This window comes from Magnolia sinica, chromosome 18 (assembly GCF_029962835.1).
Source record: "Magnolia sinica isolate HGM2019 chromosome 18, MsV1, whole genome shotgun sequence".
NCBI classification, from domain to species: domain Eukaryota; kingdom Viridiplantae; phylum Streptophyta; class Magnoliopsida; order Magnoliales; family Magnoliaceae; genus Magnolia; species Magnolia sinica.
The window spans coordinates 52,422,665-52,449,835 of record NC_080590.1 but is presented as its reverse complement, the minus strand read 5'-3'; the positions used below and the strand labels follow the sequence as shown (position 1 = coordinate 52,449,835).

At 40.6% G+C, this 27,171-nt stretch overlaps 2 protein-coding genes across 3 annotated transcripts; one reads left to right on the top strand and one right to left on the bottom strand.

Annotated features, from left to right (window-relative positions):
* Positions 1-10,245: 10,245 nt before the first annotated feature.
* LOC131233867 (protein tesmin/TSO1-like CXC 2) lies at positions 10,246-16,492 on the top strand. 2 transcript variants are annotated; one of them, XM_058230691.1, is made up of 4 exons: positions 10,246-11,173; positions 15,272-15,730; positions 15,824-15,991; positions 16,097-16,492. In XM_058230691.1, exons 1-4 carry the CDS (start codon positions 10,679-10,681, stop codon positions 16,187-16,189), a joined length of 1,215 nt encoding a protein of 404 aa, XP_058086674.1. In that variant the 5' UTR covers positions 10,246-10,678; the 3' UTR covers positions 16,190-16,492. The 2 variants fall into 2 exon arrangements, with proteins under 2 accessions (XP_058086674.1, XP_058086676.1); XM_058230693.1 differs by having other exon boundaries at positions 10,247-11,173; positions 15,287-15,730.
* Positions 16,493-21,401: 4,909 nt separating this feature from the next.
* LOC131232399 (uncharacterized) lies at positions 21,402-24,671 on the bottom strand. Its single transcript, XM_058228624.1, has 2 exons — positions 24,495-24,671; positions 21,402-21,851 (listed from the first exon to the last, which is right to left on the bottom strand). Exons 1-2 carry the CDS (start codon positions 24,669-24,671, stop codon positions 21,402-21,404), a joined length of 627 nt encoding a protein of 208 aa, XP_058084607.1.
* Positions 24,672-27,171: the final 2,500 nt, after the last annotated feature.

Below are 27,171 nucleotides of genomic sequence, written 5' to 3'. Positions count from 1 at the left end.
ATGTTTATGAGAGATGGAAGATCTTACCGATCCGAGAATATGCCCCGAACACCACAAAAAAAACCTAGCTTTGTACTCCCATTTGCTCACCAAAAGCCCTAAGCATGATTCTAGCTATACCTTCATCACTGATTACAAACTCTTAAAAAAAAAGATTAAAACTGAAATAGGAAATAAAACCTACAATTCCGCAAAACTGCGCAAGCGGTCAATGGGAACTTCGATCATATCGAGTGCCATCAACCTCCTATTGATGGAATTGAAACCACTTTCGATCAGATCGATTTGCACCCAAAAACTGCCCAATGAGGAAAGGCCAAAAAAATGAAATTTTCTCAATGGGATCGAGTGGGCCGTCGATAGGATCTGCTCAGTGGGATCAAGTGCTCTACCAATGCCATCGATGGACCCAGATACAGACAAATTCAACACATATAATAATAATGCGTACATGAAATCAGTGCACATCTCTAGCTAGGTCAAATTGGGCGCTAATCCATGGCTTTAATTGGGCGATTTTAGGTGTCAATAGGTATCAATACCTGGCCCAGGTTGGACGTCAGATTTTAGCCCAATCTTGGCAACATCGAACAATAATTCATGGTCCAGATTTAGCAGTGTTTTTAGATAACCACAGGTGGTCCATGTGGGGCAGATTCCAACGACCAATTAGAGGCCAGGAGAGGACAGGTTTGCACATGAATTGAGTGGCCCTGATTAAACAGTATTTTGATATCAACTCACTAGACAAATGGATGGTTTTGATGTCTGATCATTATCAGTCCTAAAGTGGGCAAATTTATATGTACAACAGTAGACCAAAAATGCAGATTTAAATGGTCACATTGGTGATCTGATTGGACAGGTTTGAGTCGTCATTGCTGTCCATTTTTCAGCTATATAAAAACCATCCGTTTGGTTACGATTGATGGTGTAAACCACCCATATCTTACAAATTAATAACATTTCACTAAGTGGCTCACTAGTAATTCAAAATCACAATATAATGAAGAGTACAAGAGTCTTGTAAAATAAAAAATAAAAATGAAATGAAATGTGCAAGAATAAAACAAAAATAACAATAAAGAAAAAGGCTATGCTTGCACGGTCCACTCACATGGACGTTGGAGAGATTCTCTCCCTCTCTCGCTCCTCAATGTAATATGCAATGGTAAGGAGGGCGGTGAGCTCTCTTTTTATAGAGGTAGAAGAGAGGGGAGTGAATTGTTTGGGGTGAGTTGTGATTGGAGGAATATATGGCTAATTGAAATCTAATTGGTGCTTGATAGGCAATCAGGTCTCTCACTTGGGATTGATTGAGATTGGAGCTTGTGCTTAGGGCCGGTGTTTGTGATTATTATAGAATGGAGTGTGGTGTCTTAGGCATACACGATTTGGGTGTGTGGCTCTTCATGGTATACAAGGAAGGACATGCGGCATGCATGATGAGGTATATGACAAGTGTGGGTTGCTTATGTCGCATGTACACGTGGCAAGTATACATGTGAAGGAGAGTGTACACGTACGTACGTGAGTGTAGAGAGTCTATATGTGAGAGTACACACATGGGAATGGAGTATCAATGGTGCATACTTATTAAATGTAAGCATGTGTGATGTTTGATGCATGTACGTGTGAGTGTACTTATGGATAGATGGTTTAGTATTCATCTAGATGAATGAGTGAACAATTTATCAATGACATTGATTAATGGCATAGTTAGTTGACGAAATAAACGATTGGATGCTTAAATAAATAGTTGGATAGATGAATCAAGGGATGGATATATGAATATTGTATAAATATAGGGTAGAAGAAAAGTATAGTTAATTAAGGGTCAGATGCATGAATAAGCAGTTAGATATTTCAAATGGATGAATGGATCATTAATTGAATGCATAAATATATACCCAGATGCATAGCTGCTAACATGGATCAACTGTCAGACTTAAGAAAAAAATTGTACCCTAAAATTCACTAGGGTTATAATAGTCGGTCCTTGGGCCTTAAGTACAGGTTAGGCTCCAACCTAACATGTAGCCCAAACTTGTCCCATTGTGATGTAGAGCAGGTCGCGGACAGTTACATGGCCAAGATGGATCAGAAAAGGCCCGGTCGACGACAGAAGTGATCCGGACCATCGAACCTTAAATCGGGCGTATCTTGCAATCCGGAATGAGTTATCTGACGTAAAATATATGATTTTGGGGTAGAACGAGCTACTGAAGCCAACCAACCCTGCTACGCCGGGTTGCGCAGCCCGGAATTGCGAAAAACCCCTGGATCGATGGTCGTTTCCCCGTTTTAATTTCGCTTTTACTATAAATAGTAAGTTTTAGTTTGATTATAACTCTTCATCCGTCGGGCTTTAGGAGTTGCGCCCAACATGAAAAGAGCTTAGAATAATTAGGAGAACGGTTTGGTGAGGCCAAATAGGACACTTACTATTTTTGGCCGAAAACCTTGCGCACTAGTAGACATCACGACCGTCTATAAATAGTAAGTTTACTATTTATAGTAAGTCACGGATTCTAAGAGTTTGAGTTGTAGTTTGATTCTGATTTCTTTCCCATTGCTTGGTACCCCTATTTAAAGGGTTGTGAACTCGTTTTTATTCATCAATTAATCAATTTCGAATTTATTAGAATTTATTTCTATTTTCTGCTTTCTTTCCTCGTGGATTCGAGAAGTCTCTGTGAGGAGTCCAGAGAAGCTCCGTGGATTCGGAGTAATTATCCCCATCACGTTCATCCCTGCGTCAATTGGTATCAAAGCGAGGATTTCCCTCGGGCCGATGGCAAACAACGAAGGTATGAATCAAAATCCTGTGGACGGTGATCCAGGGATTCGTTATCTTTCGGAAAGAATGGAAGCTTTCCACCGGCAGAGTCAGTTGACCATGCAAGGGCTGCAGGCAACTCTCGACCGTCTTGCGGATGCGCTACTTCCGCTCCGAGCCCTAGGCGGTGCTCCACCACCCATGGCTGCTGTACGACACAATCCCGATTTTCGTCGAGCACTACCAGTGGCAAACCGCAGGGCTACACCAGATGATTCAAGTTCTAGCGACGAGGACCTCAATGAGGGTTTTGCGCGACGACCAATCCATGGAGGTGATCATCTAGATCGTGCTGAAAGAGACTATCGAGGTAAGGCTGAACTTCCTAGTTTTAACGGTTTATTACATATAGAAGATTTTCTCGATTGGCTAGCCGAAGTAGAGAGATATTTTGATTATATGGACGTGCCAGATCATAAAAGGGTAAAATTGGTAGCGTTTAAATTAAAATCTGGTGCTTCTGCATGGTGGGAACAATTACAACTCTCACGAGCTCGCCAGAACAAGGCGCCTATCTCATCATGGCCACGGATGAGACGTCTTCTTCGATCTCGATTTCTCCCCAGTGATTATGAGCAGATATTATTCTAACAATATCAAAATTATGGCTAAGGAGCCATACACAGATTACACTGAAGAATTCCAACGGTGGCTACACGAAATAATCTGTCATCTGAGTCACCGAAGGTGGCACGATTTATAGGTGGGTTGCGACCGACAATTCAGGACCGAGTTCAGATGTACTCAATTTGGACCGTGGATGAAGCAGTTCAATTGGCGGGTAGGGAAGAAACACAACTTGCAAGAGCTCCTACTCATCCCTATCCTTCAACTCGACCCCCTATGACAGGTCCCACGTGAGATCCAGTGCTGGCACAAGGAAAAGATCCAGTAAGAGAATGTTCTCAACTTCCTACAACCGCAAACCATGATATAGGGAACGACTCATCTAGACTTCAACATGCTGCACCTATAACAGCGGGCCCTAGTAAGATTCTAAATCCTTATGCTCGGCCAAGGTCGATCAACTATTACAGCTGTGACCAACCAGGCCACTTATCAAACATTTGTCATCAACGTCCCACAACACACTTAACTATAAATGAAGGGGGTACTAAAGATGAGGCTGTATAAGAAGACCATGACTTTGATAAACATGAACAAACCACTGAAGAAATAGCAGGTGACGATGAAGTGACGGGCTAAGATCGTGATGAATTTCTAGTTGTGAGGCAATTACTATATGCCCCATGAAAGAAATTACATCCACAGCGACATAATATATTTCGTACTCGATGCACTGTCAATAGAAAGGTCTGTGATGTGATCATAGACAATGGTAGTAGCGAGAACATCGTTTCAAGAGTGATGGTGGACAAGTTGCGGCTACCGACGATGAAACATCCTTCCCCGTACTCAATTGGCTGGATAAAAAAGGTGAATGAAACCAAGGTAACTGAACAATGCACTATCTCATTTTCAATTGGCAAAAATTATAAAGATCAAATACTTTGTGACGTGGTCGATATGGAAGCTTGTCATATGTTACTCGGTCGACCCTGGCAGTCAGACCGTGATGCGACCCATCGGGGACGAGATAATGTTTACGTATTTGTCAAGGATAGTCGAAAAATAATCCTTGCCCCTATGGCACCAGAGAACCACCCTGAAGCCTCTAAAGTGGAGGGGAGTTCCCTCTTGACCATTCGGGATTTTATGGAAGAATCCAAGGAAACCGGCGAGGTATACGCTGTAGTGGTGAAAGGCGAGGAAGAGGAACCCTCAAACATCCCTCCAAGTTTAAGACTGTTGCTAAACGAATTCAAAGAAGTCTGGCCTGAGGATTTACCTGATGGATTGCCCCCATGAGGGACATCTAACATCACATAGACCTCGTCCGTGGGAGTTTGCCTAATCGCCCTCATTATCGGATGATTCCGAAGGAGTGTGAGATACTTCAGGGGCAAGTGGAGGAATTGATCCGTAAGGGTCTCTTGAGAGAGAGCATGAGCCCATGTGTCGTACCAGCATTATTAACGCCAAAAAAAGATGGAAGCTGGCGCATGTGTGTTGACAGCTGGGCAATCAACAAAATTACCATCAAATATCGGTTCCCAATACCACGGTTGGACGACATGCTTGATATATTAGAAGGGGCTAAGTTGTTCTCTAAACTAGATCTAAGGAGCGGGTACCATCAGATTCGTATTCGACCCGGTGATGAGTGGAAAACGACATTCAAGACCAAGGAAGGGTTGTATGAGTGGCTGGTCATGCCCTTCGGCCTATCGAACGCACCAAGTATTTTTATGCGTTTGATGAATCAAGTTCTAAAACCGTTCACTGGCCGATTTGTGGTAGTATATTTTGATGACATATTGATATATAGCCAGGATGAGGCGGAGCATAGGAAACATCTCAGGCGGGTGCTACAGGCCCTATAAATTAACAAGTTGTACCTCAACTTGAAGAAGTGTAGTTTTTTAACTGACAGCCTGTTGTTTCTAGGATTTGTTGTAACATCCACAGGCATTCGTATGGACGATGAAAAGGTGCGAGTTATTAGGGAATGACCGATCCCACAAACATTCATGAGGTGAGGAGTTTTCACGGGTTGACAACTTTCTATTGTCGATTTGTGTGAGATTTTAGCACCATAGTCGCACCTATAACAGATTGCATGAAAAAAGGACCGTTCCAATGGACCGATAAAGCTGATAAGAGCTTTCATGAGATCAAGCATCGTTTGTCTATAACACCGGTCTTGGTACTTCCTAATTTTGATAAATTGTTTGAGGTTGAGTGTGACGCTTCATACGTCGAAATTGGAGGAGTATTATCACAGGAAGGCAGGCCGGTAGCCTTCTACGCCGAGAGCTAAGCCCGAAAGAAGTGGTCGACTTATGAGCTTGAGTTGTAGCAGTTGGCACTGCGACATTGGCGACATTATCCGATTCAAAGAGAGTTTGTTTTGTACATCGACCATCAAGCATTAAAGTTTATTAATAGTCGGACTAACGTGAATCGTGTGCATGCTAGATGGGTTGCGTTTTACAGAATTCACGTTCGTCAAGCACAAGTCGAGCGAGAACAAGGTGGTGATGCACTTAGCCGTCGTGCATCACTACTAGTAACAATGAGCAACGAGGTAGTCGGCTTCGACTGTCTCAAGGAGTTGTATGCCGAGGATGAGGACTTCAAAGATTCTTAGATGAAGTGTCAAGAAGGTCACCCCAGTGACCTTCATATACGGACGATTTTCTCTTCAAAGGGAATCGATTGTGCATCTCCCAAAGTTCTCTCGAGGGAGCGGATTATTCAGAGCTACATGGAGGTGGCCTTGGTGGACACTGGGGCGAGACAAGACGCGAGCTCTTGTGGAAGAGCGGTATTCCTGCAATTAGTACGCGATGTGGGAAAAGCCATACAACGTTGTCATGTTTGTCAGACCTCCAAGGGGCAATCTCAGAATACGGGCCTCTACACCCCGTTACCTGTGCCTAATGGCCCTTGGGAGGATTTATCAATGGACTTCGTACTTGATCTCCCACGAACACAACGCGGCATGGATTCGGTGTCCGTGGTGGTAGATCGTTTCTCAAAGATGGCGCACTTTATCCCATGCAAGAAGACCCTCGATGCAACACACGTAGCGAATTTATTTTTCAGGGAGGTCGTTCGGCTACACGGGGTCCCCAAGACTATTACTTCTGATCGTGACACGAAGTTCATTAGCCACTTTTGGCGGACTTTATGGAATCGATTCGATACACGACTTCAATTTAGTAGTGCTTACCACCCACAGACTGATGGCGGACCGAAGTTGTGAATCGCATGTTGGGAAACCTCCTTCGGTATTTCGGGAGAAAAACCGAAGGTGGGATTTGGCTTTGTCTCAGCGAGTTTGCATTCAACAATATGGTGAACCGCTCGACAGGAGTCACCGTTTCAGATTATCTACCGACGAGTGCCTCGCCACATACTTGACTTGGTCCCTCTGCCCAAGCACCCAGGCACGAGCATTGCAGCAAAACATATGGTAGACAAGATCATAGGCATCCATGCAGAAGTGCAGACCAAGCTACATGCCTCGAACGAGAAGTATAAGGAACAAGCGGACAAGCATCGGCGACAAAAAGTGTTCGAGGTAGGTGACCGCGTTATGGTCCATTTGCGCAAAGAGAGATTTCCGACCGGGACGTACAACAAGTTGAAAAATAAGAAGATTGGACCGGTACCAATCATCCGAAAGATCAATGACAACGCTTATGTTGTTGATCTCCCAGATGACATGGCCATCTCACGGACTTTCAATGTCACGGACCTAACCGAGTATCATGAACCAGAGCATGACGAGAACTCGAGGACGAGTTCTTTTGAAGTGGAGGAGACTGATGTAGAGCAGGTCGCGGACAGTTACATGGCCAAGATGGATCAGAAAAGGCCCGGTCGACGACAGAAGTGATCCGGACCATCGAACCTTAAATCGGGCGTATCTTGCAATCCGGAATGAGTTATCTGACGTAAAATATATGATTTTGGGGTAGAACGAGCTACTGAAGCCAACCAACCCTGCTACGCCGGGTTGCACAGCCCGGAATTGTGAAAAACCCCTGGATCGATGGTCGTTTCCCCGTTTTAATTTCGCTTTTACTATAAATAGTTAGTTTTAGTTTGATTATAACTCTTCATCCGTCGGGCTTTAGGAGTTGCGCCCAACATGAAAAGAGCTTAGAATAATTAGGAGAACGGTTTGGTGAGGCCAAATAGGACACTTACTATTTTTGGCCGAAAACCTTGCGCACTAGTAGACATCACGACCGTCTATAAATAGTAAGTTTACTATTTATAGTAAGTCGCGGATTCTAAGAGTTTGAGTTGTAGTTTGATTCTGATTTCTTTCCCATTGCTTGGTACCCCTATTTAAAGGGTTGTGAACTCGTTTTTATTCATCAATTAATCAATTTCGAATTTATTAGAATTTATTTCTATTTTCTGCTTTCTTTCCTCGTGGATTCGAGAAGTCTCTGTGAGGAGTCCAGAGAAGCTCCGTGGATTCGGAGTAATTATCCCCATCACGTTCATCCCTGCGTCACATTGCCACCCTATTGATAATTAGATTTGCAAAAATTTTGGGCCGTGGACTACACCTAATGAATTTCTTAGCTTTCTCTTAATGGGTAAGTGAGCTAGGCATGGGTGTGGCTAGTGGTGGAATGGGTCAGGTCACCCGACACTTATAGTTTAAGGTCAACCTGTGATGAGGCAATCATAGTTAAATGATAATCTATTTATAAATTAGTCAAACTCGCAGATTCTCTAGGCACATGGTAAGATGGCTCCGTTGGCCATCCATTAGACAATTAAAGATCTTCTTAAGTGTAATGACGCAGTTGCAGATATAAGGTGTTGAACTAACTTATTCTAATCTATTCGATCCAAACTAGTTTTACGGCATTGTGCTGGTTTTGACAATAGAGAAGTTAGATTTAATAATGATGATGATGATGATGATGATGATGATGAGTATCCATAGAAGATGAAGGATAAGCAACATTTAGTTGAAAAATAGTGTTGTGTTGTATTAGAATAGCGTAGGGTCCTAATCAATTCATACTTGATTGAATTTATATATGTGTAAGGCAATTTGTTTAAGGCACATATTGAAATTGACTTTCGAGATTTTCTCTTTATTGATTAGCCAATTAGTAGACATGGCCAATTGCACTTTTAACTCAAGGTGAGTTTGCAAGATTTTATTCTTTTCAACTAATCATCAAGCAGGCGTAGCTGATTATATTTCTTTTTTGAGAGATCTCATCATGATTTTCACCAATCAACTTATTTTCGGATGTTCCATGTATCTCTTTTAATCACCATCTTAACTAGTCGTGCATTATCAAAGCTCTACTTATGGCGTTATTTATCATGAGAAGCATTATCATCAACTAAAACAATGGTTGTGACTTCTTTCTTAAGTCATTAGGGAGAATATGACATCTCCTGAGGTACCATGTGATGTGCAACAACTTCTACAACAACTTGGATGACGTGTCTCATAGCTACAACATTCCTTACACTTCACAATCTCAATCTCTTCTTGATATTTCCTTGTGTAAACACCAACATGGCACACTTCCATAAGATGCAAACCGCTCATCGGTCTTCGATGATCCATCTCAAAATATCACAAAATCTTCTCGTCAGGTGTACACGCCCAAAATAAACAGACGGTTAGAATAAATCAACCAATAATCTAAAATAACTGTACATATACATAGATTCTTTATTAAAATTTTATAATTTACATATTATTAAGTAATAATAATAAGTCCTACATGATGAACGGGTAGGATCCTACATCCGTACTCCAATATCTCACATGTGATCATCGAGTACATGAAAAGCACACGCGCACTTGCGTTGTACAATACGTTTTTCTATTCCCGCCCATTTCCCTTGCTTAAACAGATCATCGAAGCCTCTCTCTCTCTCTCTCTCTCTCTCACACACACACACACACACACAACTTGCATCATCTTCTACGGATTTCAGTCCGAAATGAAAGAAGACTAGGGTTTGGGTTAGGGTTTAAAGCATGGATTCTCGTCCACCTAATAAAACCGAAAAGAAAGAGAAAGAAAATGAAGTCATTCGGATCCATGGATCCTCGTCTGAGGTCTCTGTTTTCGATTTTTTCTTGTTTCCATTCTTTTAATTGGATTGATTTTTTTTTTCCTTTTTTCCTTTTCTTTTCTTTTTGAGGTTGATTTGATGCCTTTGTGTGGAATCTCTTGATTTTTGTCTGTTTATTTTTATTTCTTTATAGATTGGTAGATTGGAATATGGTGGATATGAGAATCGATTCCTGTTTTAGGGTTTATCATTTGGAATTTGATTTGGGGGATTGGATGATCCGTATTCAGAGAGAATTGTACAATGCACAGTCCACTTTCAGTGATCCAGACCGTTCATCTGGTGAACCGTACTACAGATGGGCGATGCTGTGTAGCACTCCCCAGAGATGCAATCCCAGCCATCTGATTGTTGGTTGGAAAATGGTGGATGGAAAACGGGTGTTACAGATAGAATGCTGTGGACTGTACTATCATCATTGGGCTAACCAGATGAATTGGCTGGATCACTCGGATGTTGGAATGTAAAATGGATTTGCAGAGTAATTGGGTTTGAAGTAAGCATGGAGTAGTCGATTCGCAGGAAACTGTGCTGCTGCTCTCATTTCTCATCTTGTTTCGGCTCTTGTCATTTATATGGCCATGCTGAAGTAGTGGATTTTAGATCTTGGTCACCGTTCTTGGGCATTGAAATGAAGCGGTCATCATATTGTCAGTCGCTTCTTGTTCTTCTCTCTCTCTCTCTCTCTCTCTCTCTCTCTCTCTCTCTCTCTCTCTCTTCATTTAATTTCCTTCGATTTCAAATGAACCAGTGGTAGTCTTGTGGATCCGTTTTAGTTTGTTTTGGGTATTTCATTTGGTACTGATTTCTGTCTACCATTCTGAAAAGAATTATGATCCAAGTTTTTTGCATTCAATTCCATTATTTCATAGGACTTTTTTTTCTCCAATTTACCTTAACCGTTCATTTCCTTGCCTTTCTAGAATTCTTTCCAAAATCACCATTTTGTGTCTGTGAAATCCATATAATCTTTTACAGAGTGTTGAGTCTCCAAGAGAATTAAGTCCCCTTGACAGATTACTGTTTGATCCCCCTACGCCGTCTGTTAGTTCTGCTGGGTCGCCTGAATTATGTCACACTGGTCCACCTCAAGCTTTTCTAGTAGAGCCGCTTTTTGATGATGATGATGATGTTTGGAGAGATATGAAGACTGAAGTGCCTGCAACTGTAACCTCTCCAGAGAAAGCAGAAGAAGATCCACTGAGCGAAAACTCACGTGTCCTCATAAAACCCGTTACTGATGGCTATGGGAAATTGGTCAATGGAGCAGCAGAAAAGAATGATGAAATGACACCCTATGAGCTGCCGGATTTGCCTCTTGGTCTTGAGTCTATTGATGCTCTTCTTGATGCCTATTTTAAATCTCCTTTGGGTGAGCAAGGTGACCAGCATTTAACAGATCAGGCTGCTACTGATTTTGCCCCTTCAGTGCTAAGCAGTGAGGAGTGCCGCATTCGAAAATGTGGGAAGGAAATGCCTGTCTCTTCACCGGGTCTTTATCAGCATGGAACACCAGATAAGCTTGAAGCTGAAGGAATGATGCAACATGGCAATTGTGATCACACCCCACTTCATTTGAATGACTTTAGCAATGATTACAACCAAACAATTGAGGACCAGATGCCATATGATTTCAAGGTACAAAGTAACATGTTGGACAGTTGCTGTGTTATGTTGATTTGTTTGTGTAGAAAGATGAGTACTATGTGCTTTTTTGTGATCCAAAAAAAGACAGATAAATTGGTAGGAAGAGGCATTGTTGATTATTTTATTTTTTTGGCTTTTTTAACTGTTTTCTTATTCTTGCGAGTTATCCCATGTGAAAAATGCATCTGGTGTTGCAAAGTTTTCATTCCTAAGCTACTGGATATAACTCATTAAAAATCATGGTCATTAATGTTTCTATTTCTTAGCATTAGCTAACTTGTCAAGATTTATGAACACCTTGCACATTTTGCAGAACACTTGCTATGTTACTTTGTAAAATGTAGTCTATCAAGATGATAAAATTGACAGTTTCTCATAGAAAATAATCCCTGGGCGCCTAAAAATGAGTTTATCTCATTTTAGATAACAGTAATTATGTCTCTAATGCATAATTACCGTTAAAATTAACTCATTATGTATTAGAGATCAAGATCCCTAATACATAATTACTGTTAACTAAAATGAGATCAACTCATTACTATGAAACAGGACCTTAGAGTTTTATAATTTAGAAGAAACCAATAAATATTAACTTTCAATTTGAGTTTAAAGCTGAATGTAAAATAATTGAAAATTGTTCTGAAGGAAAAAATGAGCTTTCATGGACTTAACAGACATAAGTCACTTATGGTTCTTGAGAAATATGGTATGATTCTTCTTGAAAGAAAAAATGAAAGAAAGGAAAAGAAAAGAAAAGAAAATAATAAGAGAAATATGGTATGATTCTCTCAGATTCTTCTAGATCTTATGTTCTTGTATTATGTGAGTCCTGGACACACGTAATTGAGAACAGGCCTGTATAGTGTACTTACTCTTTTTCTCTCTTTTCATTAGGGTTGAAAATGGGCAGGCCGGTGCCTACCATCTAATACTCAGTCCACCACTGTTAAGAAAGTTGGGCTGGTGCAGGCCTACTTGTTGGATCTCTAGGTAGATGCAAGCCCAGATCCTGCCCAATTAAATGTCTAGCCTAAACTCAGGCAGGGGTCTAGCCCATAAACCTCGTAGCTCCGCCCAAATCTGGCCCAAAGTGGGCTGGATTCAGTCCCAGATGGCCCGACCAGCCCATTTGCTACCCTACTTCTAGTAAACTGTTTTTGTTATAAAAGAAGTTTGGATTATTGACCAGATTGTGTGCTATTTTCCGTTTATCTTGTTTCTTTTTTTTGCTCTTCTTGATGACTTGAATTAGGGCCTCCTGTTTGTCAGAATCTACTTCTCTTTATGCCTCTATAAGAGAATTCACTATTCCATCCTCCTGCTAAGGAATTGGTTGTGGTTGGGCCTTTGTCAAAATAGGAATCTGTCTAGGGCATTGTTCTTTTGATTGAGTGTAGTATAGGTCTGAAAGTTGGCAATGTTCCTTGAGGTCTGATTATTCAATTTTGCAAATGCTCCTCCACGTTTTGATGAAAAGATCATGTGGTCTCTTGAGTATTGTTTCTAAGTACATGTCTAATTACCTGTGAATGTTTTTGTGTATGGATCTTGTATTATCGCTGTAGAGTTACATTTTCCAGAACATGGTTATCCTTAATGGTTCTATTCCTAATTTCTCGGGTATATTCTTCAAGAGATCTTATGAGATACATAATTCAATTAATATCCTGTCTCTATTCGTTTACTGAAACATTGAATCAGATGGAGCTCAATAACACGGTAATAATATTAATTTTAAAAGGAAGTCAATGAACACACCAGATCACCTTGTGTATGTTAGTCATTTCAATGTGTTGTATTCGTTTTGAATGATTCCAATACAAAGGATACGCTCTAATTTTATGAACCTGAAATTTTAGTGTTCCAAATGCTGTCTCATGTCATCGATACTTGTAAGCTGTAACTTTCTAGTCATCCGCTTAATATTCATTTGCAAGAGTTTTTCTTCTTCGTCTTCTTCTTCTTCTTCTTCTTCTTCTTCTTTTTTCCCTTACTAGTTATTTGGTTTTGTTACTTAGTACAATAACAGTGGGTGTACGGCCCAGACCATTACCATTACGCATAACCGCTGTAGGTTATGGCTGTTAGACCCTTGTAATGGTCAATTTATTTTAACAAAAAGTCCGAAAAATATCAGAAAATTTTAGGATATCAATAGGATTCCAAATATGTATTCTTTTGTGGTTTTAAACATGTTTATGATGGTGTAACGGTCAACTCTTTGGTAAGAATGTTGTCTTGGCCTGTATGATGATTTTATTAACCTGACATGCTTAGATTAACTCCAAATTGGCTCAAAATTCATGCAAGCTATAGAACCTATCCCACTAATGTATATCCTAAGTGATTGACATCATTACCCTCAAGTAATTTTAAGAAAAAAATGGAATTAAAATTCAGATCAATAGTGTCGTTGATTTGAGGGACCACTTGAATGCCTCCAAATTGACCCAAAATTCATGCAATCTATGGCACCCATCCCACTATTGCATATCCTTAAGGATTTGACATCATTCCCCCATTATAAGAAAAAAAATTTAAAAAAAAAACGAGATTAAATTTGGATGAATAGTGTCACCAATTTAATGGATCACTCGAATGCCCCCAAATCTGCCTGAAATTCATGCAATTTATGCCATTCATCCATTAATGCATATTCTTTAGGATCTTTAACATCATTTCTCTTAAGTAATTATAAGAAAAAATTGAAATTAAATTCGGATGAATAATGTTGCCAATTTGGGGGACCATTTGAATGCTCCCAAATTGGCTCCAAATTCATGCAATTTATGGCACTCATCCCACTAATGTACATCCTTAAGCATTTGAAATCATTCCCCCAAAAAATTTTAAGAAAATTTTGAAATTAAATCTGGATGAATGTTGTCGCTGATTTGAGGACTACTCAAATGCTCCTGAATCAGCCCGAAATTCATGCAATATATGGCATCCATCCCAATAATGCAATCAGTCCCAAATTATGCTAAGTCATCAACCACTATCAGATTGGTGACATTTATTTGACAATGGAGAATATTAAAAAAAAAAAATCCAGTGGTCATATTTCAACAAAGAAGTGTCCGCAAATCAACAATTAGGATAATTCGAACAATCTGGTTTTGGGATTATGACTTAGCAACAGTGGGTCCCACAATTTACGCAGGTATTTTGAGTTAATATATTTCAAGTGTACAATTTGTATGTGCAGGTGTATCAAGAATCATACACCACCAAAGTAACATATGGTCGACATCACTTTCCTTTTCTAAGAGGGGCTTTTCGCTCACCTTTCCAATGACTTTTCATTCACCTTTATTTTGAAAAGAAGAGAGAGAGAGAGAGAGAGAGAGAGAGAGAGATGTTGCACTTGCACATGAGAAAAAGAAGTTTGGAACCTTGGGCCTGTTTGGATAGCAAATTACGACTATAATGAGTTATAAAAGTGCAATGATTACAAATTACAACACCTCTCCTGTTCAACATGTAATTTGACTGAAAATTCCCTTGTTTAGATAGGCATGGTAAAATCATAATTATGATACTTTTACATTGTTGAGATGTCAAAGCAAGAGGAAAAATACATTGATTCATGTGTTTGGATATGAGATTTCTACTGCATTGTAGTGCAAATTTGTAATGATTACAAATTCTTTGACTTGTCTCCTGTTATATCTGCTTAAACAAATGTTGTAAAATTGTAATGATGGCGCTTTTACATTATAATGCTGTTGTAATTCCTAGCTTGAATGGCTGACATATCCCCATAACTGATTACTTTTAGAATCATGTTTCAAAATGGACAGTTTTTGTTTCCCCCTAGTAATCAGCTATCAAGAAGTATTTCCATATCAGAAGCCTTCTTTTCTGTTCCCTACAACCCTCATATTCAACATTCATAACAATAATACTGCTTGGGACCCATCCCTACTACATTGTGGAGCTGGTAGAGATCATTCTTTCTATCTTGAGAACGTCAAGGGCAGGAATACAGGCTAACATTTGATTTGATTTTATTACTACTACTATTATTTGGTTATCAATTTCTTTTTAAGATTCCTTGAAGTAGAATAATCTCAATTGACGATGTAGGAGGCCAATCAACAGCAACATTGCATATCTAGACGTCATCTTCAATTTGAAGCTTCAGAAGCTGTAGTGGACTCCAACACTTCAAGTACATCCCATGTGGAATCAACCAAGACCTCCAACAACAAGCAAGTGGTCAACTCCTTCCAGCCCGGTATTGGGTTACACTTGAACAGAATTGGTAATGCTGCTGCAGTCAACTGGCGTCCAAGTGCGCAAATAGCTAGAAATGATTATTTGAGTGCTCAAGGAGACAAGTCACTGTCTGAGAGTGATCCTCATTCACCAAAAGATTCCAGGGGTAAGTCAGTTCCTTCGATTGTAGTTTGCAACTTGTCAGCCAAGTTAAGTGAACTGGATCAGCTGGAATATCAAGCTTCAGTGCCAACCTCTGGAAGCTGTAAAAGAGGATGTAATTGCAAGGTTTCTGCATGCCTGTTGAAGTTCTGTACATGCTATCAGGTTTCTATCTTCAAACCCTTGCATGGTGTTTTTCCATGCCTACATTTTAATTGGGTTCTGATTTGAGATTGTTTTTTCTTCCCCATCTTGAAGGCTGGTGTTGGATGCTCTGAAGCATGCCAATGCAAGGGGTGTCAAAATTCTTTTGGGACTGCTGGTCAATTTGTTCCTTTCCAAACAAAGCCAGACTCAGGCAAGAATAAAAGATCATGCAGGTGCAAGATAGCAAGGTGTACCCTGAGGAGCTGTATGTGCTGTAAGGTTGTAAATTATATCCTTTGCATGGTTCTCTTTCATGCCTATATTTTTAATTTTGCTTTTTTCCAATGTATTCTGACTGGAGATTCTGTCTTCCCTTTCTTGAAGACTGGTTATGGATGCACTGATGAATGCCGATGTGAGGGATGTCAAAATATCTATGGAAGGCGGCCACCATACAATGCCAGCCTCATGCAATAGCATGTCTCCATGATGAGCAGCAGCAGACCTTTTGGCCTATGAAAAGTTGCTTGCAGGAATGAAGATAAACTGCAGACCTGAATTCTGCTGTTGAACATTTATATAATCATGGCTGTCCATATATACAGTTGTGACAAATTCTGTTGTTGCATATGTTGTAACTGTTTCAGGTGGTCTTTTCTGCTGTTGTATATGGTGATGATTGTCAAGAAGAAGCCTTTGTAATTGTTGCATTTGTTGTGATTACTGTATCAGTTCTTCATGAAAGACCAAATGTGAAATAAAATGGGTCGACCTATGCATCAATAATGGAGATTACACAAACGGAATCTTAAATGTGTACCTGGGTGAGAAGACATTCTCAATGCCACCAAGATGAGATGCTTGATCTTCCACACCTTGCAACCTTCTGAAAAGCTCTCAATGGTATGATGAGGGTTTTCTTTGTGTATAGGAGAGGGGATCAGGACCTATATTTATAGAAAGATGGGATGGAGTGACTTACCCATCACACTTCTCTCCATATTCATTTTAATTACCATGCATTGGGACCATTGTCCAAGCGCACCACCCAAACTTATTTGTATTGGTCATAACTTTAGTGGGCTGTTACGCTCAATCTGAATTCCAATGGTCAGATCAAAACCAATGATCATGTGTGGCCCACCCAATAGAAGTCTTACACTTCATACTTGGAACTGAATTTGCAAGTGGAAACTGTAAACTGTGAAGCCAAAAAGGTTTTCTGTATTTGAGACAACCCAATGAGGTTGAATATATAGAGATTACAACCATTTATACAAGGAAAACAATAAACTCAGAATCCTCTACCTATGGAAATAAACTATACAAGGTATACTAGTTATACAAGGTATGTGAGCTATCTAACATCCCCCCTCAAACTAATGCTGGTCATCGACAAGTAATAGTTTGCCAACCAAAAAGAGTGACGTGCAGAAGTGAGGGACTTGGTGAGAATGTCAGCAATCTGATCATGGGATGCAACATGTGGAAGAGAAATGAGCCCAGGCTGAAATTTCTCGCGAATAAAGTGACAGTCAACTTCAATATGCTTCGTCCGTTCATGAAAAACCGGGTTAGAGACAATCTGAATGGCACTGAAATTATCGACATGAAGTGGAGTAGGATTTTTTAGATGAATGCCCAAGTTTGAAAGAAGTCCACGTAATCAGATGAGCTCACTACACGTAGCGGACATCGCCCGATACTCGACTTCTGTGCTTGATTTGGAAATAGTGGCCTGCTTCTTACACTTCCAAGAGATGAGAGAAGTGCTGAGAAAGATACAATAGCCAGTGGTAGATCTTCGTGTGAGAGCGCAACCGGCCCAATCAGCATCCGAATAAGTACGAAGGTCCAGAGTCGCCGTGGAGGAGAAGAACAGGGATCGATTTAGAGTTCCATGAAGATACTATAGGATGCGCAACACCGCAGTCATATGAAGAGTCCGAGGAGTAGAAACAAATTGACTGACGACTTGGACAGCGTAGGCAATATCAGGGCGAGTCATAGTTAAGTAAACCAGATTCCCAACCAAACGGCGGTATAAGTCGGGCTGTGCAAGTAGATCACCATTGTCACGGCCATAGTGAACGTTAAGTTCTAAGGGAGTCTGAACTGTCTTCTGATCCGTCAATGATGCCAAGGCGAGAAGATCCTTGGTATATTTACGCTGGTTGACCAGGATCCCACGGTTGGAACGTGAAAATTTAAGTCCAAGAAAGTATGTTAGATAGCCGAGGTCTTTTATCTTGAAGGATGATTGCAGAACTTCCTTTAAAGCCGAAATGCCGGTAGCATCGCTACCAGTCAGGAGGAGGTCGTCAACATAGACCAGAACAATGACAATTCCGTGAGCAGTGGTGCGCAAAAATAAGGATGGGTCATGACCACTTTTAGTAAAGCCAGCACCCGTAACAACATCGTGAAAGCATTGGAACCATGCCTGAGGTGCTTGTTTGAGGCTATACAAGGCTTTCTTTAAGCGACATACCTTATCGTCAGGGATTAAAGAGCCAGGAGGAGGTTTTAAATATACGGTTTCTTGGAGGTCTACATGAAGAAAGGCATTTTTCACATTCATCTGAGCAAGTGGCCATGAGCGAACAGAAGATATAGCTAGAAGAGTACGAACAGTTTTTATCTTGGCCACGGGAGCGAAAGTCTCATCATAATTAATTCCGTATTCCTGTTTGTATCCCTGAGCGACAAGTAGAGCCTTATATCGATCCAATGATCCATCAGACTTGAGCTTGACAGAATAAATCCATTTGCTACCAATTAGCTATTGGTCAGCAGGTCGAGTGACAATGTCCCACGTATGATTATTATCCAATGCCGCAAGTTCTTCTACCATAGCCTTCTTCCAACAATCATGAGTGGCTGCCTGAGAGTATGAAGTGGGAATGGAAACAGTATCCAGAGTAGCATTCATGTCAGACATAGAGCATATCAAGCGATCAGGCGCTCGATGTTCACGAGCGGAACAACGTATTGAGGTAGGTTCGGGATCTGCAACAGGTACAGTAGGTTCGGGTTGAGTAATAGGTGGTGGATCTGTACATGGTTGACATGAGTAAACTTGCAATGGACGAGGGAGAGTACTTGAGGCAAATGGAATTTCTGGAAAGGCTGTTAGACCAGGAGAGTTTGGAGTGTGCGGAGGAGGAAGAGATGAATGAAAGGCAATGTGTTCAAGAAAAACAACATGTCGTGAAACACGAACACGACGAGAAACCGGATCATGACATCGAAAACCCTTCTGAGTTTCCCCAAATCTCAAGTACATACATTTGACTGATTTTGGAGATAGTTTGTTACGTTCACGTGAAGCCAGGTGAACATAACAGATACAACCAAAAACATGAAATGTGGAATATGTAGGAGGTAAGCCGGTGAGAAAAAAGTAGGGAGATTTACTGTTCAGAACCTTGGTTGGCATCCGGTTAATCAAGTAGACGGAATGTAACATTGCTTTCCCCCAGAAAGAGCGAGGAACACTCATAGTTGTCATCAGGGTGTTGGCAGTTTCAATAATATGACGATTTTTTTATTCAGCCACCCCGTTCTGTTGTGGAGTATCAGAACAGGTGGTCTGATGAATAATCCCATGACCTTGAAGAAATGTACGAAAATCGGTTGAGAGATATTCCCCCCCTGAGTCAGAGCGGAGAGTTTGAACTGGAACCCGAAATTGAGTCTCCACCATAGAGTGAAATAACTTGAATTTTTCAAAAACTTGTGACTTCGATTATAGAAAGTAAATCCAAGTGTGACGTGTGAAATCATTAATGAATATAACATAGTATCGTAACCCAGAGAGACATAATTGGTGAAGGACCTTAGACATCCGTATGCACAAGTTCATACATAAAAGATGATTTTGTAGTACTTAAGGAAAATGGAACACACTTACTTTTTGAAAGACAACAGGAAGAACAAGAATAATTCAAATCATTTTTATTAAGAGAAATATTCCCTAACATGCTAGACGAAATTAACTGAAGTAACCGATCGGAATGTGGATGACTCAGTCGAAAGTGTCATAGTTTCCACAATTTATTTGTCGAATAAATATCTGATGAAGATGGAAAAAAGAAACAACGAGCCGGAGTGACAGATGGATCAAAATCCAGCACGTACAGACGACCATGCCGCCTACCCCTCCCAAGTACCTTCCCTGTTGCCAGATCCTGCACAAAACAACAGTTGGAAAGAAATATAACTAAGTAGTTATTGGATGTAAGTTGACCAACTGAAATTAAATTAAATGAGAGGTTAGGGACATGAAACGCATCATGAAGAGTGAACTGGCGATGAGCAGAAGGAGAGAAAGTCAATGATCCAACAGACTGAATAGGTAGTCTAGTGCCATCCGCAGTAGAAATAGCCTGATTGCCGGTGTAGGGACAAATGTCACGAAGATAGGATACAACACCGGTCATATGATTAGAAGCACCCGAATCGAAGAACCATATAGAAGATGGGGATATACCTGACATACCGGCCGCAGAAAGGGCCTGAACGATTTGCTGGAGCATCGTAGGAGTCAACGGAGATGAAAGACCTTCAGTAGAAGTAGATGTAGAATCACTAACAGACGGCTCGGAAGAAATAGTAACAGCAGTAGCAGAAAGAGCACGACCACGACCACCACGTCCACAGCCGAAAGAAGATGCATAGGCACGTGTACGGCAGTCCTGAATACCATGACCAGTCCGTCGACAATAAGCGCACCATTCTTTGCATTAAGCGACAACATGACCCACCTTGTTGCAACCGCGACAAGTTAAAGGAGTGGAACCACGTGTTGGTGTAGTAGTGGACACAACAAGCACCATATCAGATGATCCCGGAGTTGAGGAAGGAAGAGAGAGAACTTTCAGTTGCTGTTCCTTTGCTAGTAAATCATTAATAACCGAATTCAATGAAGGAGTAGGGCTACGGTTCAAGAGAGCAGCCCGATAATGCTCAAATTCCGGACGCAGCTTCATAAGAAACTGTTGAACTTGCGCACTCTCACGCATAGTTTGGAATATCTTAAAGTCATGAGGAAATGTTAGATCCATCATAGTCATCTCAGTCCAAATTGTGACAATTTTGGAGTAAAATGATTGAATATTGTCGTCACCCTGAGTAAGGTTAATGAGATCCTGTTCCAGGCGGTATAACCGGGCTACATTACTCTGTTGATAAATTGTCTATAGATGATCCCATATTGCCTTAGCAGTGCGATGAGGTGTGAGGCCAACAGCAATGGACCGATCGATGGAATCGAGAATCTAAGTAATAATTCGTCCATTGTTCATTTCCTAATCAACTAATTTGTTGGCATCTGTGGAAGTGGGGATAGTAACAGATTCATCAATTAGTCCCCACAAACCACGACCCTTGAGGTAGTTCTGAAAATGGATGGCCCATAGAGAATAGTTGGTACCATCAAAACTACAACGTGGGGCCTTTGTACGTGATGAGTTCTTGTCCATTGATCTGAAGTAATGTAAAGCACGCAAGGAGTTGCAGCATAAGAAGGTCGTAGAAGTACCGTACAGCAGGAGATATCCAAGGGATTGCAGTTTCTGGATCTGGTGGAGGAGCTCTGGATCTGGAAAAGAGAGATGGGAAACAATCAGCAACAGAGGCAACAAGGGCGTTGGATCTTGACCTGGATCTGGAAAATCGAGCAGGGGCGCTAGATCTGGATCTGGAAAATTGAAAAATCGAGTAGGGGCACTGGATCTAGATTCAGAAAATCGAGCAGGGGCGTTGGATCTGGATCTAGAGTAGGAAAATCGAGTAGGGGCGCTAGATCTGGAGCAGGAAAAGCGAACAGGGGCGTCAGATCTTGATCTGGAGCAGGAAAACCGAGCAGGAGCGCTGGATCTGGAGCAGGAAAATCGAGCAGGGGCGCTGGATCTGGATCAGGAATATTGGAAAATCGAGCAGGGGGTGGCCGGACGACGCAGAATGGAGAAGGGATGGGGCCGGACGCAGCAGGGATGGTGGTCGGATGCAGTAGGGATGATGACCGGACGCAGGGATGGTCGGATCTGACAGGTGGTGGTGCCGGTGATGATGGGGTGGCCGGATTTGGCTCAGTAGGGCTCTGATACCATGTAAACTGTGAAGCCAAAAAGGTTTTCTGTATTTGAGACAACCCAATGAGGTTGAATATATAGAGATTACAACCATCTATACAAGGAAAACAATAAACTCAGAATCCTCTACCTATGAAAATAAACTATACAAGGTATACTAGTTATACAAGGTATGTGAGCTATCTAACAGAAACATGTTATTTCAGTTCTTAATGCTTGGATGCCATGCATTGAATCTGTATTTGAAAACATGCTGCAAGAGAAGTGTCAGGGTAATACCTTAGTCAATGAATCTGATCATTTGAGGACCCATTGTAAGGTTTTCGTGATGTTTATTTTCCATCCAACGTATTGATAATGTCGAGAAGACTTGGATGAAGGTAAAATATAAATATCAGCTTGATCGAAAACTTTTGTAGCCCTTAAAAAGTTTTTACTGATTATTCATCACTATTTCTTGTGGTGTGGTCCACCTGAGATTTGGATCTTGTTAAGGTTTGAGATCGCACACTAAGATGAGATGGAAAAACAGATGGACAACATGGATATATTAAAAAAATGCATCAAGGTGGGCCCACACGGTAAGGGTAACACCCACTAAGGTGTTCAGCTAATCCGCTTCCCTAGGGTGAGGCCCTGCACCTAATCCACTCTTGGGATGCGGATGGTCTCCATAAGGCTTGTGCATTATGTTTTTTTTAATTTTTTGGAAGGTAAACTTAGAATTTATTACTTACCAGAGGCAAAAAGCCTAAAAATACATAGAGGAGCTACTAGCACCAAGAAAAAAAGCAATGTAAAGATTTCTCCTAAAACACTGGGAGAGCAAGAAAGAAAAAGTGAAAGGCACCACATCCTGGGGAGGAGAACAACACTAGTAAAGGCCCACATCCCGGGTCAGGAGAAAGATCAAAACGAGATATAAACACCTAAAACACTGGAACAAAAGGGGAGCTCACAACAAAGCACCCTGCATACCTAAAGTCAAGCAGTTGCTGAAGATATGGTGACAATCTCAATGTCAGAATGAAGTTGAGCAATTGGTCCAAGACGATGCAATCTGATAAGGTTGGTGATAAGGCACCGATGACGCCACGAGGCAATGCAAACAGAAAAACATAGGCCAGTAAGGCGAGTGGAAATATATCTCGCGTATTGCCTCACTCTCCAAGAAGAGGCAGAAGAGTCTTCAATGTCTTTAAAAGCTTGAGCGTTATGCAATTCGTGGAAAATACCTAAAATATTTGTAGATGTCAATTTAGAAAGGTCAATATATAAAATTTTTAGACATTTATCAGGGGGATCAGGGTCCAAATGGGAAGAGGGGTGGAAACAAAGGAACCCTATGACACTGCCAATGAATAGACAAGCCAACACTTCCCAACCCAAGGAGGTTGGGATGAGATGAGGTAGGAGGAGCGAAATGCCTGGGACCCCTACAGAAGGTAGTAAGGAAATCCCAAAGGGCCGAAATAGAGTTAGGGGTCATTTGGCATCGTGGATTAGAGGGGATTGGAGGGGGTTTCGAATCCCCTTGGTTGTTTGGCAGCATAAAGTAACTGGGAGTTTCAAATCCAAGAGGCTTCTAATCTCCTCTTTGAGGGAGTTTGCAATCCATGGTGAGAGCTTGGATTACACCTAAAATCATTTCAATAGTTGTCGGTGTAACATGTGTGTCACTATACACTATCATTCTATTGGGCACATGACCCACTAATGATGATCAACATTGTCCAAACATTGTCCATGTAAATCAGCACCATCCAAACATTGTCCAGCACCGTCCAAACATTGTTCACATTAATCAACGATTAAAAATCGTTGTTTAGTCACTCAGACATGATCTTGTGCTTGCAGTCTATCCGAGACTTGGAATTTCATCATTTGCAGGCAAAGCATATATTTCAGTGGGCTTATCACAACCATAGTGTCAGAAATTATATATCTCACTAATTAGGGATATTAAAGTTGATTTAGTAATTAAATTCAAACCCCTATAAATATACCATGCATAGGTATTTTTGAATTAAAGTTGATTCACACTCCAGGGTGCCAAACACATAGAGAGGATTGCCAATCTAGGGGGTTTCCAATCTTGGGGGTTCCAAATCCATACTTCCAAACAGGCCCTTAAGTATACCTGAAATAATGGAAGAACCCATGATATATATAACTCTAACTCTAATATCCCCAAGAATAGAATGGAGGATGAACTCCTTAAAGGAAGACTCGCCTGGAAAAATATTTGAATTCCTCTCTTTCCAAATGCGTCAAACAAGGGTTAAGAACAAAAGGTTGGTTAACAAGTAACTTTCAAGTAAGCTAGGTGGAGCCTACCATAATGTTAATAGTAAATATTGGACGTAGACCAGTGGGGCCCACTGGTGAGCAATCACTAGTGGGTGCGTCTCATGTTTTAAGGTCTCTTCTGGCCTCTTCCTTTCAGTTAGTTTTCAAATTTAATTTTGAATTTGATTTTAGATGGGAGATATAGAGAAGACCGAATACTCTGGGCTCATCCATATTCCATCTTTTCCTATGTAAAGGAATGAGCTTCTCTCGTAAAGGCATCAATCATATGAAATACCGAGGGTATACAGAGATATATAGTGTGCACAGTAATCTGTTCATTTTGGCTTGTCCTTGGGACGATCTAATCCATAAATCGTGACCGGGGCCATCTGTACCATTGAATCAGAGGGGTGAATAGACCCATCTGCTCCAGTAGTAAATAGGCGGGCCGCTGGATCTGGAGTATTAATCTTCGGCTTCGTGAAAGTTTCAAAATTTGTGTACACCGTCAGATCTTGAGGACTCACACTTCTACGCTTCCCAAGAGTGGTATCAAAGCGACTCAAAGGCATATCTCCGATCTATTATTTTCATCACGAAAGGTAAGTGGCCCTTTTCTTTTTTCTTTTTTTCTTTTTTTTTAAGGAGAGAATTCCTTCCAGAAAATCTGCTTTGGATTGCTTTTGAATGTATCAGATCAGTGTGTGCACTGAGATTGTCGATGTGTACAAACGCACCGAGTTTCGACTCTTAGACGTGCATGTTGTGGACAGTACCCACTGACACGGCCTAAGAATTTGAATAATTCTGATGTTGTGTATATTTGAATAATTCTTGGTGTCGTAAGAATTTGAATAATAAGAATACACGTCAGTTCGAACCATTTGAATAACTCAGAATTATTCTATACACGTGAGCTATGAGTGGTTGAATAATCCTGAGAAATCCACTGTAGATGTCCACTGTAGATGTTTTGGAAAGTTTGGATTGAAGTACCGTACCATCTTCCCCCAACATGCCACTTGTTTACCACATCATTACCGGAAGATCATGAGTAGGGGAAAGCTATTGAGAACCACGTGATCCGCTTACTAAGATGGGCCACACCCATATCTTGAGCGGGACCATTGATTGTCCATTGATTCTAATAATGTGGCCCACCAATAGGATAGATTTGAGATACTTCAGATCTTTCTCCTAAAATAGAGATTGTTGGAATAGATTTTTTAAATTCATTTTTTTGGAAAGATTCTTCCAAATCTAGTTATAGATGCAATCTGGGCCTTTTCAATAAGTGTGGTCCACTTATCCTTGGAATGATCTCAACCGTTCATGTTCTCATTACTACCGTATGGAAGCTACGTCTTATTATCATGCTTCACTGAAGCATTGATGATCCTAACCTTTGAATCTTGAATTTGAATCCAAGCCATTTGATCAATTTCTTTTTACCGGTTCATTTCATATCAATGGTCAGGATCATTCTTACAAATTGATTATTGGACCATACCATCATATAACTGTCGTGAACGGTAGTTTGGTCATTGTACGAATGAAAGGATTATATTGTAGGGCAAGTTAAGGGGTAGATTAGACTCATCAACAGTACGTGGCATTGATTTGTAGTGATCCTCACCGTCTGAATTGTAGGGACGATTATGTATTAAAATCCATACTATTGTAATACATACGTCCAAGTTCAAAATTCATACACGGTCAACAACATCCCAAAAACATCTAATTGACATGTGAGATTGCCAATTCATCAATCTTGATTGTCCATTTATTTTTGTAAATCGAGACGATTCATATCCTGGATCTTGCTGTGGATGGGCCATATCTCAAATATCTAATCGATCCGACCATCCTGACCATCTGATCAGACGCCATTTATTTTTGTAAATCGAGACGATTCATATCCTGGATCTTGCTGTGGATGGGCCATATCTCAAATATCTAATCGATCGGACCATCCTGACCATCTGATCAGACGAACATCAAATGTGTGGTTAAGAAAGAGCTTTTATGGCTAAGTTCTTCATTTAAGCATTTGTAATGTGTCCCATGCACAGCCGTGTCCACATTTTGACGGTTTGGATTGATTTAAATGATCTCTCATCTGTCAAGGTAAATTGGGGGAAGTGTGGTCAACCGTCCTAATGGAAACCATCGGTTTAATGAGGTGGACCCACACTTTCCATCAACAGGAGATCGGCTGGAGAAGTACCGATCCGTACTTCAAACAGCCTATATGACCTTGGGATCCACTGGAATTAATTACTAAAGAGCCTCCTAAAGTGAGTGGTCTAAATTCAAAGTAAAAAATAATAAGGGTCATATTATCTTTTTAGTGCAAATTTTTGTTTTACAACATGTGATGATGTGAATAACTGGTATAATAAGCTTATTCTTCGAGGAACCGAGCTATGTATCTCTACCTCCAGGATGATTGTCCAGGTGACAGAGTTATTACTATCTAAATAGGAAGTGACTTAGACTGACTTATTTGATCTTGAGTTAAGTCATGACTCGGCCGAATTGGGTGAGTCCGAGCAAGGCCTGTATTGACACTCTAGCTTTTGATATACTTCAATCTTGGGCTCATGCCTATAATAAGCTAGCAACAATGATGGATGGTGTAAATAAAATCTACTTTGAGAATTAGTGATCTAGAAATCATTAGTAATCGAAACAATAATCAATCATGATGATAAATGTTGACGAAAGGATCTATCATCAACAATGATCATTAATGGTGATGATCGGATCTATCGCTAATGGACATGATCACTAGTGAAAATAGAACTCTCTTCATATCTTAGCACTTTTTTTTTTTTTTTTTTTTTCTGATGATGATGTTTATTTGTGTGATACAATTTGGCTTAATGTAATTAGATATAAGCCCATTTTTTATTTAAAAATAGAAAACTTAGTGCTTATGCTCCCTATAAATAAAGGTTGTGCATAACCTGAGTGAGAGTTTATTCTCTCCTATCAAATGATGTATGCAACTAAGTAATAGAAGGTTGCACGTTATACAAATTTATGCTTATAGAAGCATTAAACTCATCT